Here is a 15,727-nt window from a genome sequence, read left to right as displayed (position 1 = left end):
AGGAACATTTTTACACTGTTTTTGGGATTTACATTGGTGCAGCCACTATGAAAATAAGTATGGAGGTTCCTTAAAAGACTAGGCATGGAACCACCGCATGACTCAGCTATGTCACTCTTCAGTATTTATCCAAAAAAATTAAGTCATCAGACCATAGTGAACCATGTATATCCTTGTGTATAGCAGCACAAATCACAGTAGCCAAACTATGGAAACAGCCTAGGTGTCCATTAGTGGATGAGTGGATAAAGAAAATGTGGTATAAACACAAAGGAATTTTATTCAGCAATAAAGAGAAATGAAATTATGTCACTTGCAGGAAAATGGATGGACCTTGAGACCATTATGTTAAGCGAAATAAGTCAACTCAAAGGGTCAGGGTTGTATGTTTTCTCTCATATGTGGAAGCTAGAGGAGAAAAAAGTAAAGAAAGGTGGGGGTGGGAGCACAGGGATCTCATGAAAATGAGAGGGAGATCAATAGAGGAAAGGGACCAGGTGGTAGAAGATGGGACGAGAGGGGGGAAAGTACTGAGGAATGATATTGGCCAAATTATATTGTTATATTGTGTGCATGTCTGAATATGTTCCAACAAATCTCATTATTATGTACAATTATAATATACCAATAAAAATATTTAAAAAATCATCATGTTTCCTTGGGCTTTTCCTGGTTACTACAGAACCTCAGATTTCCTTCACTTTTAATGACCTTGGCAAGATTACTAGGTAGGTATTTTGTGGAATGTTCCTCAATTGGTATTTGTCTGACATTTTTCTCATGATTAGACTGGGGTTGTGGGTTTTGGGCAGGAAGGTATAACTATACATTTTAAAAATGAAACAATGTAAAAGTCAAACAATATTCAAAGGTTTGTAATATGGAATGGCCCTGTCTTATCCTGTCTCCATTCAGCTGTAACTCCTTTTTTTTGAGGGGGGGTAGGCAGTGCTGAGGATTGAACATAGAGTTGCTTTACCACTGAGATACATCCCCAGTCCTTTTTATTTTAAAAATTTGTTCTAATTAGTCATACGTGACAATAGAATGCATTTTGACACATCATACATAAATGGAGTATAACTTCTCATTTGTCTGGTATATGACATAGAGTTACATAGGTCATATAATCATAATTGCACATAGGGTAATAATGTCTAATTCATTCTGCTATCATTCCCACCCCCATGCCCTCCCCTCTTTTCATTCTCCTCTGTCTGGTACAAAATACCTCTGTTCCTGCCCTATTGTGAATTAGCATCCGCTTATCAGAGAAAACATTAGGCCTTTGGTTCTTTGGAATTGGCTTATTTCACTTAGCATAATATTCTCCAGTTCTATCCGTTCACCAGCAAATGCCATAATTCCATTCTTCTTTAAGTCTGAGTAATATTCCACTGTATATATACCACAGTTTCCTTATCCACTCATCTGTTGAAGGACACCTAGGTTGGTTCCATACTTTAACCATTGTGAATTGAGCTGCTATAAACATTGATGTGAGTGTGTCACTGTAGTATGCTGAATTTAAGTCCTTTGGGTATAAACCAAGGAGTGGAATGACTGGGTCAAATGGTGGTTCTTTTGCAGGTTTTCTGAAGAATCTCCATACTGCTTCAGAGTGGCTACATCAATTTGCAGTCCCACCAACAATGTATGAGTGTACTTTTTCCCCACATCCTTGCCAACACCTGTTGTTGCTTGTATTCTTGGTGATTGCCTTTCTGACTGGAGTGCGATGTAATCTCAGTGTAGTTTTGATTTGCATTTCTGTAATCGCTAGAGATGTTGAACATTTTTTCATTTATTTGTCGATCGAATGTATTTCTTCTGTGAAGTGTCTGTTCAGTTCCTTTGCCCATTTATTGACTGGGTTATTTGTTTTTTTGGTGTTAAATTTTTTGAGTTCTTTATATATCCTGGAGGTTATTACTATATCTGAAGTGCATGTAGTAAAGATTTTCTCCCTTTCTGTACGCTCTCTCTTCACGTTATTGTTTCTTTTGCTGTGAAGAAGCTTTTTAGTTTGATTTCCACTTGCGTATTCTTTTTTTTTTTTTTTTTTTTTCACTTACGTATTCTTGTTTCTTCTGCTTGCTAAGTTGCTTTGGGCCTCTCAAAGTTGCTGAAGCTGGCATTGAACTTGTGATCCTTCTGCCTCAGCCTCCTTAGTCACTGGGATTGCAGGCATGTACCATCATACCCAACCATTTGTAACTCTTGTAATCTCATCTGCTTTTAATTCCAAATTTTTTAATAAAATGTTCATACTGTTTTTGATTAATCAGTTTTAGACACATTTCATTCTGAAGAGAGATAAGAATTACCTCTTTTATAACAGCTTCTTTTCTGTTCTTATAATTATTTCACAAACCTTAGTTAAAGCAATTATGAATGCTCAATGACTTTGCATATGCCATTTAATCCTTTTTTGTAGGACTTTCTAGGTTTTTGTGTACTTAAAAATTGCTTCTCTCTCTCTCTTTTTAAACATATGTACCTTTTCCATTTTCTACTCTATTTGGAGTATTCTGTGATAAGAGATAATTTACTGCTTCTCCCTTTTCTTGGAGGTCTTGTTTTATCGTCTCCATTTTTATACTTAAACCTGAGCTGGTTATCCTGAGCTAGTTGTACAGCTTCTATCTCCATACATTCTTTTTAAAAAATATTTTATTGTTGTCAATGGAACTTTATTTATATTTATTTATATTTGTTGCTGAGCATTAAACCCAGTGCCTCACACCTGCTAGGCAAGTGCTCTACCACTGAGCCACAACCCCAGCCCTCCATACATGTTTTTTATTTATTTTTTTTTTTTATACCAGGAATTGGACTCAGGGGTGCTTGACCACTGAGCCACACCCCCAGCCCTATTTGTATTTTATTTAGAGAGAGGGTCTCACTGAGTTGCTTAGCGCCTTGCTAAAGTTGCTGAAACTGGCTTTGAACTCGCAATTCTGCCTCAGCTTCCAAGCTGCTGGGATTACAGGTATGCACCATCTCACCTGACTTGTAATATAATTTGAAGTTGGGTATTATGACACTTTCAGCATTGCTTCTTCTGGCTTAGAATTACTGTGGCTATTCTGGGTCTTTCATTCTGACAAATTAATTTTAGGACTTTTTTTCTAGTTCTCTGAAGAATATCATTGGTATTTTGATGGAGATTGCATTGAATCTGTAGATTGCTTTTGATAATATGACCATTTTTTAAAAAATGTATGCTTAATTATAGATGGAATACCTTTATTTTATTTATTTTTATATGTGGTGCTGAGGATCGAACCCAGTGCCTCACACATGCTAGGCAAGCACTTTACCACTGAGCTGCAACCACAGCCTGAATATGACCATTTTTAACAATATTAATTTTGCCCATTTGTGGACATGGGAGGTCTTTTCTCCTTCTGGTGTCATCTTCTATTTCTTGTTTTTGTTTTGTTTTTTTTCTTCTTCCATTTCTTTCCTCAGTGTTCTGAAATGTTTATTGTAGAGATCTTTAACCACTTCAGTTAGATTTATTCTGGGTATTTTACTTTATTTGAAGCTACTGTGAATGAAATTATTTTCCTGAGTTCTTTTTCAGTGAATTTATTATTGGTATATAGAAAAGTTGTTGATTTTTGTAAGTTGATGTTGTATCCTGCAACTTTGCTTAATTTGTTTATTAGCTGTAGAAGTCTTCTGGTGATCTTTTTTTAAATCTTTTAAGTATTGTTATCATTTTCAAACAGTGATAATTTAACTTCTCTTTTTATTTGTATCCATTTTATTTCCTTCTCTTGCCTATTCTGGCTAGAGTTTCAGGTACTATATTGAATAGGAATGGTGGGCTGGGGATTTAGCTCAGTCGGTAGAGTGCTTGCCTTGTGAGCACAAGGCCCTGGGTTCGATCCCCAGCACCCCCCCCCCAAAAAAAAAAAAAAAAAGAATAGGAATGGTGAGAATGGATATCCTTGTTCTGTTCTGTTCCTGACTTTAGAGAAAATGCTTTCAGTTTTTTCCAGTTTACTGTGATGTTGGCTTTGGGTCTGTTTTATATAGCCTTCATGAGGTTGAGGTAAGTTCCTTCTATCCCTAGTTTCTTCAGTGTTTTTAATCATGAATTTTGTCAAAGGCTATCTCTGAATTTATTGAAATGACTGTGTTTTTATCTTTAATTCTGTTTATGTATTGGGCTACATTTATTCATTTGCATATGTTAAATCATCTTTGCATCTCTGGAATCTGGAATGAATCCAACTTGGTAATGTGTACAATCTTCTTAATGTGTTGTGAATATGGTTTACTAACATTTTATTGAGGATTTGTCATCTGTGTTCATCAGGGTTTAAACTGATTTTTTTTTTTTTTTTGGTACTAGGAATTGAACTCAGGGTCACCACTGAGCCATACCCCCAGCCCTATTTTGTATTTTATTTAGAGACAAGGTCTCTCTGAGTTGCTTAGTGCTTTGCTTTTTTGCTGAGACTGGCTTTGAACTCGTAATCGTACCTCAGCCTTCTGGGATTATAGGCCTGTGCCACAGGGCCTGGTTTAAGCTGATTTTTAATATCTGCATAATTTTTCATTGTGTGAATGTCACCAAATTTGTTTAAATTGTCCTCTATTATTAAAACTTAAGTTATTTACACTCATAAATGAGATGAGGACCCTTGTATATGTGTATTTGTGCAGGTAAATCCTAGCAATGGAATTATGTGATCAAAGGAATATCACTTTTATTGCATTTTTCTACATATTGTTAAGTTGTCCAGTTGTCCAGTAAGACTATTATTTTTCACTCATTATTGTGTAGAAATGTCTGTTTTACTTCATTTCTGCCAGTACCAATTTGTATTTCTTTAAAAAATGCCCATTTGATAGGGGGAAAGTGGTTTCTTCCTGTTTTAATTTGTACTTCTTTGAATATTGATAGGGTTGAACTTTTTTCCATGTTTGTTTGATATTTACATTCCATGTTATTTGTTGTTTTAGGTCCTTTGTACCTTTTCTTTATGTGAGAAGAGCTCTATATATGGTATGGATATAGAGAAAAGGGAACTCTTGTGCACTATTTATGGGAATGTAAATTAGTTTAACTGTTAGGGAAAATAGTATGGAGTTTACTTAAAAAATTAGAATTAGAACTAGAACTACCAGTTCCGCACAGAGGTATTTGCCTGTAGACCCAGCTACTTGGGAGGTTGAGGCAGAAAGATTGTTTAAGCTCAGGAGTTTGAAGCCAGCCTGGTTAACATAGCAAGACTCTGTCTCCCTTTAATAAAAAAAAAAAAAAAGAATTACCATATGCCATATGATCCAGCAATCCATATTGCAGTGCTGTTCACAATAACCAAGATATGGAAAACAACCAAGTGTTCATCAATGGATGACTAAGTAAAGAAAATATAGTACATATACACAAAGGAATACCATTTAACATCAAAGAAAAGGAAATTATATAATTTCCAAGAATTTCCTGGAAGGTATTATATTAGATGAAATAAACCAGGCACAAAAACTCAATGCCACATAATCTCATTTACATGTGAAGTGTAGAAGTTGAATTTATAGGAACAGAAATTTGGAGATTGGGGGAATTTGGGAGATGTTGGTCAAAGGATACACAATTTCATTTAGGAGAAATAATTTCAAGAGATCTGTTGTGCATGGTGGTGACTCAGTTAAGCAAAATGCATATTTGAAAAGTGCTAAGAGTATACTTTATATTTTCACCACGAAAAATGATAGATATGGAGGTAATTGTATAAATAACAGAATGATAATGAGTTAATATTTTTGTGACAACAAAAGACTATATTTCTTATATTTTAGAAAACAAGAAAGTATGAAATACTTTTAAAAATTCACTAGAGTGCTGGGGAGATAGCTCAGATGGTCGAGTGCTTGCCTTGTAAGCACAAGGCCCTGGGTTCGATCCCCAGCACCCAAAAAAAAAAAAAAAAAAATTCACTAGAATGGGTAAAAAATAAAGTGGCAATCTTTTCAATATCTGAAATAATTCTAAAGATTCCAGATAAATGGGTTATTTAAACATCTATTATTTAGTAACTCTCTTAAGAGATTTTCTAACTATCCATTTTTCTTTTTCTTTTTTTAGAGTGTTTCCTTTTCTCATTGTGGGTACTGGGTGTCAAACCCAGGGCTTAATGCATACTAGGCAAGTGCTCTGTTACTGAGCCACATCCCTAGCCCCTAAAGTTTTTTCTTTCCTTCAGTATTGGGTATTGAATCCAGAAGTGCTCTACCACTGAGCTGCATCCTCAGCTCTTTTTAGTTTTATTTTGAGACAGGGCCTTGCTAAGTTGCACAGGCAGGTCTCAAACCTATGATCCTTTTGCCTCAGGCTTTCAAGTTGCTGGGATTACAGGTATGTGTCACTGTACCTGGCTTCTTTGGTGGATTTTTGGAGTGCTTCTATCTTTTGGCTATTGTGAATAGCGTTCCTATGAACATGGGTGTACAAATAATCTGTTTGAATACTTTCTTTATTCTTTTTGGTGTATAATCAGAAGTGGAATTGTTGGATCATATGGTAATTCTATTTTTATTATTTTGGGAAACTGCCACACTATTTCTCATAGCTGTTTTTCCATGGTGGCTGCCGTTTTACATTTCCACCAGTGGGCCCAAGTTTAGGTTAAATCTTTAATATTGCAAAATTAATTACTGTAAGTAAGCAAATTACCCAACTCATGACAGTTTGAGGGAGATGCTTGTGAAGTCAGTGTGTGTTCATGCCTGACAAATTTTTATTTTTTTACTAGTGGAGTACTTCATCTCATACATACATCTATTTTCATTTCTAACATTATCTATCACGACTTTAATACTGACTAGTGAATCTTCTTATAACCAGATGAAACATTGATTTTGTTACTATGAACTGGTTTTCCAAAAATAGTACTTAGAGTAAGAATCAGTTGCTGCCTTCTTGATTGTAGGATTCCTCAGTGTAGTATTATTATTTTCATCTTTATCTCTTACACATAATGCTCAGTAGAAATGTTTTTTTTTTAATTTATTTTTATTGTAAACAAATGGGATACATGTTGTTTCTGTTTGTACATGGAGTAACAGCATACCATTTGTGTAATCATACATTTACATAGGGTAATGATGTTTGAATCATTCTGTTATTTTTTCCTCCCCCCCACCCCTCCCACCCCTCTTTTCCCACTATACAGTCCCTCCTTCCTCCATTCTTGCCCCCCTCCAACCCCCCCATTATGTGTCATCATCTGCTTATCCGTGAGATCATTCGTCCTTTGGATTTTTGAGATTGGCTTATCTCACTTAGCATGATATTCTCCAATATCATCCATTTACCTGCAAATGCCATAATTTTATTATTCTTTATAGCTGAGTAATATTCCATTGTATATATATACCACAGTTTCTTTATCCATTCATCAATTGAAGGACATCTAGGTTGGTTCCACAGTTTGGCTTTTGTGAATTGAGCGGCTATGAACATTGATGTGGCTGTATCTCTGAAGTATGCTGATTTTAAGTCCTTTGGGTATAGGCGGAGGAGTGGGATAGCTGGGTCAAATGGTGGGTCCATTCTGAGTTTTCTAAGGAATCTCCACACTGCTTTCCAGAGTGGCTGCACTAATTTGTAGGCCCACCAGCAACGTATGAGTGTATCTTTTCCCCCACATCCTCGCCAACACCTATTGTTGCTTAGAAATATGTTTGTTGACTGAAATAAAAATTATATAGAGGCATATGACATATACTACTAAATTGTAAGTTGACCGTTTGTTTGAAAAGGCCATTAATATTTTGTTTAAAATTATTTTAATCACTTTTCTTTGTATTTTAACTTTTTCTTGTGAAATATTTGTTATGCCTATGTTTTCTTTTTTCCACAAATATTCTTTATTCTGGGTTTATAATGATAATCATTTGTTCTTTTTTTGCTGATTGTTACATTACTTTTGCCTGTTTAGGTTCAAATTGTATATATCATGGATCCATCTGCATTTTTTCCTCCCACTGCCCTAGTTCCCTATCTCCCTATTTATTTATGTTTTATTTTATTTTTTTTTGCAGCGCTGGGAGCCTTGTTCATGCTAGGCAGATATGTACCACTGAGCTACATATTTAGCCCCTCTTTATTTAGATTAATTAAAAAATACTATTTTTATGAGTGGTTTTAGGTTCATAGCATAATAGAGTAGAATATCCATATACTCTTTGCCCCCATACATGCATTATAATAGCCTTTCTCATTATCAGCATCTTCTACCAGAATGGTACATTTACTATAAATGATTGACACATCATTATCACCCAAAGTCCATAATTAACATAGATTTCACTGTTGATGTTGTACATTCTAAGGGTTTGAATAAATGTATAATGTTATGAATCTGCCTTTATAGTATTATACAGAGTAGTTTTACTGACTTGAAAATCCTCCGTGCTCTACTTCTTCATCCTTTCCTTCCCCTAGGCTCTGGCAACCACTGATCTTTTCACTGTCTCCATTGTTTTGCCTTTTCCAGAATGTCATGTATCATGTATCCTATGGTATACAGTCTTTTAGACTGGCTTTTTCATATAGTAAAATGCATTTAAATTTCCTTCATGTTTTGACATGGCTTGATATGTCTTTTTAATGTTGAAGAACATTCCATTTTTTTGGATGTAGTACAGTTGATCCATTCATTTACTGAAGGACATCTTAGTTGCTTCCAAGTTTTGGTAATAATGAAAAACCCTTTATAAACATCTTTGTGCATACTTTCTTTGTGGACATAAGTTTTCAGCTTCTTTGGATGAATATACCAAGCAGTGTGAATATTGGATCATATCAGAGTATATTTAAGATTGTAAGAAACCAACCAGTTGTCTTTCAGAGTAGTGTTTTGTATTACCACTAGCAATGAATGTGAATTCCTGTTGTTCCACATGATCCCATCTGGCTATGTCCTGCAGTGAATGAACAACTCAGGGAACGCAGGCTGTGAGCTGACTGAGAAAATAAGAGTCTAAAGAAATAAAGACAAAGACATGGACATAAGTGAAAAGCCAGGGCATGGTGGGATAATACAGCTCTGTTAAAGACTGGATCTAACAAAGAACCATAGCCTGTGTTTTATTTTTGTAGGTAGGAAAACCAAAGGGTTTCAGTGTGAAAAACTTCTTAAGGTAAACAGGATGAAGTTTGGGAAAAACAACATGGTTGGGGCTGTGCAGGTATGCCCATCTTTTCTACCTCCCAGTAGCTGGGATTTGAAAACAAGACTTTTTGAAGCACGGAATCTCCCCTGTCACCAGGAGCCAAGTTGCAAATGGTCATTCTCCCTGGCACTTCCCAGAAGCAGTGCCTTACTTCCAGGGTTTGCATAGTTCAAAACAATGATTTATATACTGCCAATGGCAAATTCAGCTTTATTTATTTATTTATTTTTGGCAGTAGTGGGATTGAACTGGGTATTCTACTCCAGGGTTTTATCCCCAGCCCCACCCTGCTTTTAGCTATTTTTAAATTTTGAGATAGGGTCTCACTAAGTTGCCAAAGCTGGCCTCTGACTTATTGATTCTCCTACCTCAGTCTCTTGAGTCAGTGGAATCACAGTGTGTGCCAATGCACCTGGCTACTCACCAGCATTTGATATTGTCGGTGTTCTGGATTTTGGGCATTTTAGTAGGTGTATAGTGGCAACTCTGATGACATATGATGTGGAACATTATTTCATGTGCTTTTTTGCCATCTGTGTATCTTTTGTGGTGAGGTCTTTGTCCCCCACCCACCTTTTTCCTGGGGTTGAACCCAGGAACTTGCACATACTAAGTTAGTGTTCTGCTGAGTTACACATCCCTAGCCCTTTATATCTGTATATCTATATATCTATATATCTATATACATATTTTTATATATTTTTAAAAATTTGTCAATATGTTTTTCTTATTGATTAAGAAAAGTTCACGGAAGCTTTGCACAGTGTTTAGGGAAAATTTGAGATGAATTAACAGGGCCAGGTTCTACAAATTTGAGACAGAGTCTTGTTAAATTGCCCAGTCTGGCTTTGAATTTGCAATCCTCCTTTCTCATCCTCCCTGATAGCTGATTTTACAGGTGTGCAGCACCACTTTCAGCCTGGCCCATTTTTTTTTTTCCTCGTTGATTTTTAAGAGTAGTCTATTTTGGATAATCATCCTTTATCAGATATTCCTTTTGCAAATATTTTATCACTTTTGTGACTTCTCATTATTCTCTTGACAGTGTTTTGCAGAATTTTAATGAAGTCCAGTTTATTCATTCTTCAATGGATTATGCTTTTGGTGCTGGATATAACAAGTTATTCATCATCAAACCCAACCTCATCTAGATTATCTTCTGTGTTATTGTCTAGGATTTTTCATAGCTTCGTGTTTTATGTTTGTGTATCTGATTTATTTGGTTTAATTTTTGTGAAGTGTGTGAGGTTTGTGTCTAGGTCTGTGTTTTTTTAAATGTAGATGTTCTGTTGTTCCAACACTATTTGTTGTAAAAGACTTTTTTCTCCATTGTATTACTTTACTGCTTTGTCAAAGATTAGTTGACTGAGCTGGGCATGGTGGCACATTCCTGTAATCTCAGTGAGGCCCTAAGCAATTTAAGGAGATCCTGTCTGAAATAAAAAGTACTGGGGATGTGGTTCAGGGACTGAGGGGCCCTGGCTCCAATACCCGGTACCAAAAAAAAAAAAAAAAGAGAGAAATTGATTGTTCAATGGCTTTATTCTGATCTTTGTTTTGTACCACTTTGTTTTGTACCACTATTCATATTCTCTTTTGCCTGTACCACACTGACTTGGTTCCATTTTGTATTTCTAAATAAAACTCACCGTCTTTAAGTTAAACATTTCAAATAGACAGTTCTTAAAGTAGAATAATTCTTTTATTCTAAGAATTATGATAAGGAGGTGAGTTAGATAATTTTTTTCTAAGCCTTGGATTAGACCATGAAGGATAAAACTATACAAATTCTTGGTCTTGAAGAGAAATGAATAAAAACTGATGAAGAATCATATTTTTAGGAATAGTGTCTTGAAATCAACAGTGCTGCCAGGGTGGTGTTTTCTATGATAATCCCTTCCTCTGAAAAGATCTAGAAGTGGCTTTCATAAATATGATTTCATTATAGTGTGGTAGCAACAGACTTGAGATTTTCTCTTTAATCTATGTAAAGAGAAACTGGAGATATCAAAGTGTGTCAGTTATCAAGGTTGCAGACCTTAAACTTGATTTCAGCCTTTTGAGCATGTAGGCTTCACATTTTATCATAGTTGTGCCATGTAACATAATTACAGGAAATTTAATGAAAGCATTTAAGGTTGGTTTTTCAAAAAGGATATGATCTGACAAGAGCAAAAAATTCCAGAGTGAGAGATAGGTTGAAAGGCTTGAGAGGTGGGAACACAATAAATTATGTAGTTTGGGTAGCAAACTACAAAAATGCTTTTCTGTTATGTATATATAGGATAATATATATTTGCTGAGAAGGTTTGGGGTGTGGGGAGTCACTAACTGCACTTATGTCATTGGTAACCCCCTGTCTTGGCTGTGCCGTTGTTTTTGTTTCTGTACAAATTTTTCATATCATATCTTCAACTTATCTTTATTTGAACTATTTAATGTCATACTTGAATGCATATTCTAAGACTCCTTGTGTTATAAAACTGATATGCTCAATGCAGAAACATAAATTGTCTACCAGTGGAAGATGACGACTGAATAATTTGGGATGTAATCTTTCATTCTGTTTTTTGAGTATATGTATATTAGTTTGTAAATTTAAAAAATAATGGAGTCCTACAGCATTGCAATTTTATTTCCCAAGAAGTTAGTTTTTTTCTGAAAAATATGTATATTTAGTGATTGTGATAAGACTATATGAATATGACTATATCATGAATATATGACATTAAAAGTCTAGTTATTTTAATGTATGTGGTTAGATGTCATTATCTTGGTTATTTTTTGGGGTGCCTCATGAAGTTTAGAAGGAAACAAAGGATTCTTGGGTGCTGTTTTACAAGTTTGTTTATTTTTGTGAAAATTGAGCTATAACATACATACATTTTTATATTTGTATATTATACTCAAATAAATTTTAAAATGTTTAATAGTTATTAAAATAACAGATTAATAAGATTAATAGGGATGCTTGGACAGAAAAACGTGTAGGCATTTTAGAGAACTGTTTTCTTCAGTTCTTCTAAATGATATGTAAATAGCTGATTCTAAAGATGTTTCTTTACTTGAGAAATATTAACTTACATCTGTGTCTGACCTTTAGCTATTTGGCCTAATACTTTATTCTTTGATGGCAACCAGCGACAGAATCCATGGACTTTAAATTTCTGAAAGTAAAAGTAGCAAACTAATCAAAATATAAGAACAAAGGAAGTAGCCAGTCAAGTAAAGGAACTACTTACGGAATGGGAGAAAGTATTTGTAAACTATACATAAGGAAAGAGGTAAATATCCAGTATATATAAGGAACTCAAACAACTCTAGCAGAAAAAACTCTCTAAAACCAAGTAATACAATAATTAAAACACGCAGTATGAATCTACATTGTGTACAACCATAGAAACAAAATGATGTACCCCATTTGTGTACAATGAATCAAAATGCAGTCTATAAAAAATTAGAAGCTAAATAAAAAATAAACAAATAAATGAAATCACACACACAAAAATGAACGCCCCCCAAATACATTTTGTTAAAAATCAACATTAAATTTCATTCATCATCTTCCAAAAAAAAAAGGCAGTAGACTTACATAGACGTAAAAAAGATACAGTGATGACTAAGAAGATATGCTAATATAGATGGAAAAAATGCTCAGCATCACCAATCACCAGAGAAATGTACAGCAGAACCATAGTTAGATATCACCTCACTACAGTTAGAATGGATATTATCAAAAAGACAAAGGTAACAAGATCTAGTGAGGATTTAGAGAAAAGGGAACTTGTACCCTGTTAGTAGGAATGTAAATCAGGATAGCCATTATGGAAAACAGTATGGAAGTTTCTTTAAAAATTTCAAACTAGAACTACCATATGATCTAGGAATCCCATTTGTGGGTATATGTCCAAAAGGAAATGAAACCAGTATGTTGAAGAGATGTCTGCATTCCTATGTTCATGAAGCACTGTTCATAATAGCCAAGAAATGGAAACAAGCTTAGTGTCTATCAGTTGATGAATGGATAAAGAAAATGTGATGCATATGCACTGGAATGCTAGTCAGTTGTAAAAAAAAGAATTAAATCCTGTTATTTATAACAACATGGGTGGAAATGAAAGATGTATATTAACTGAAATAAGTTGGGTGAAGAAAGACAAATATTTCATGGTCTTGTAGAATCTAAAAAAGCTAATTTCATTCAAGTTGAGAGCAGAACGGTGGTAATCAGAGATGGGAGAGAGTAGAGGGGAGGGATGGGGAAAAGTTGGTTAGTGGAGATTAAGTTATAGTTAGGAGAAATAAATTCTAATGTTAAAGCACAGAGGATGACTACAGATAATGACAGTGTACTGTATATTTCAGAAAAATCAAGAAGAAAGGATTTTGAATGTTTTCATCGCGAAGAAATTATGTTTGAGGAGGTAGTTATACTTACCTTGATTTGAACATTTTATACTGTACATGTATTGAAACATCATGTAGTATACCAATAAATATGTATAATTCTTATGTGTCAATTAAAAAATACCAATATCTCTAGGGGGAAAATACAAGAATAGCCTAATCTGTTTAGAATTTAAGTTTTAAGTGAACTGACAAGGACCCTATCCATCTCGCGTTTGTACTTTATATACGTAACCCTTTTCTTTACACTCATCATTGCCTGTTTGGTTGAGTCAACACCCCTGTGTTGGTTGGTTCGAAACTGTCTTGTCATATGCTTGGAGTGTTACCATTTTAAAAAAAGGTCTTTTGTCAGTGCGATAGGTAAAAATAGTTTTGTCTTTTAATTTGTATTTTAGTTGTTGATGAGTGAAGCTTAAAATTTTTTATTAAGTCACATGGGTTTAGTTTTTTGAGAATTTAGCTATTTATGTACTTTAGGTGTGGGTTGTTCAGTGTGATAGGCATTAGTCTTTTGTGGCTATTGAATATTTCAAGTGGAGAGAGTTCAAGTTGAGATGTATCACATTGAATTTTGAGATTTATGAAAAAAGAATGTAAAATACCTCTGATTTTTAAATGTCAGTTCCATTTGAAATGATGGTATATTTGATATATTGGGTTAAATAAGATATTAACATTATTTTTACCTGTTTCTTTTTAAATTTTTAATGTGGCTACTAGAAACTGTAACTTTACGTATGACGTTACATTTCTATTGGACAGTGCTGATCAAGATAGTAATCTAATCATGTGATAAGGGACCTGGCTTAGGGTAATATTTCTAGAAAGGAAAGTAAGGTGTAGTTTTTAAGAGATCATGAATCATGCATATACCTTACGTAATCTCTATTATAATATGGAACATTTTATAATTTATTGTGTGTTACCATTATGGCTCTATAATCAATAAAAAACTTTTTGAAGAATTGTCACTGTTTTTACATTCTTCTCTGCTAGGTTTATAGAAAATTGATTTGAACAAACAATTTATTAGGATATCATATTTTATAAGCTCAAGTTTTAAAATATAGATCAGGGATTCCTAGAGTTCGTATGCTCTTTCAATATCACAATTTCATTAGTGAGCCATTTCAGTTGTATTCTTAAAAGGTAAAAGAATAAACAAACCAACTTCTAGTTATATAAATGCCAAATTCTGTGTAGTCATTTTATTTCTTTTTTCGTTTAATCCTTATTGTAACCCTATGAGGAAAAAATCTACCGCCATCAGGTTAAGAAACTGATGTTGAGTAATTTTTCCAATGTAATGTTGTCAATGCAGATATGCCCAATTTCATAGCTAGCACTTCTGTACTGTAGCTTTCTGTTCAGTTAAATATAGCCAGTTATTTAAAGTGATTTGAAATACATGCATTTTGGCTGACATGAAATTAATGGAAATCATTAAAATGAAATGTATGATGATAAATTTTGACATTACATATTATATACATATTCAATAAGAAAGTAAATTGAGAAATAGTTCCCAAAACCTAATGGAAAGAAAAAGACATTTCTTCTCAGTCTGATTTTATAGTGTATTTCAATTCCAGAAATTGAACCATATTTCATGGAGAAGAAATTAAGATTTTAATAGTTTAACTACTTTTTTAAAATTTTGTCTTTCAGATAAAATTAAAGACAAAATTAAAGAGAGAGAAAAAAAGAAGCATAAAGTAATGAGTGAGATCAAGAAAGAGAATGGAGAAGTAAAGATTTTACTGAAAAGTAAGTTTATATTCAGTGAATTTATTATATTTTAGTTTATATTTTAGTGAATTTAGTTTAATATTTATTATATTTAGTTTATTGTTCAGTATACATATTGTGATTAGAATAAGGAAATGCTATGTGGTATTGATAGTTGATAAGAATAAACATTAATAGAGAGGAAATAAAAACAAATGTATTATCAGGAGTTCTGAACTGCATGTAAACGTATTAGGTATTTATTTAGTGAGTCATCAAGTTTTCAAGGTTAAACTTCACTAAACTGTTGATTCCTTAAACTTATTTTAAAGTAAGTTATCTGATCAGTATTAGTATTATTAGTGTTCAGGGCTGGGGATATAGCTCAGTT

General features: G+C 33.9%; 1 protein-coding gene across 2 annotated transcripts in view; it reads left to right on the top strand.

The window, feature by feature from the left end:
* Positions 1-15,727, top strand: part of Rsbn1l (round spermatid basic protein 1 like) — a 74,888-nt gene that overhangs the window by 14,805 nt on the left and 44,356 nt on the right. Inside the window, exon 2 of one of the 2 annotated variants that reach the window (XM_047560909.1) lies at positions 15,277-15,375. The exons of the other annotated variant lie outside the window; for it this stretch is intronic. Coding sequence (XP_047416865.1) covers positions 15,277-15,375 — 99 coding nt within the window. The remainder of the gene's footprint in view (positions 1-15,276; positions 15,376-15,727) is intronic. 2 annotated transcript variants of the gene reach the window in all.

This window comes from Sciurus carolinensis, chromosome 8 (genome assembly GCF_902686445.1).
Source record: "Sciurus carolinensis chromosome 8, mSciCar1.2, whole genome shotgun sequence".
In the NCBI taxonomy this organism is placed as follows: domain Eukaryota; kingdom Metazoa; phylum Chordata; class Mammalia; order Rodentia; family Sciuridae; genus Sciurus; species Sciurus carolinensis.
The sequence above is the reverse complement of the archived record's forward strand: the minus strand, read 5'-3'. Positions and strand labels throughout refer to the sequence as shown.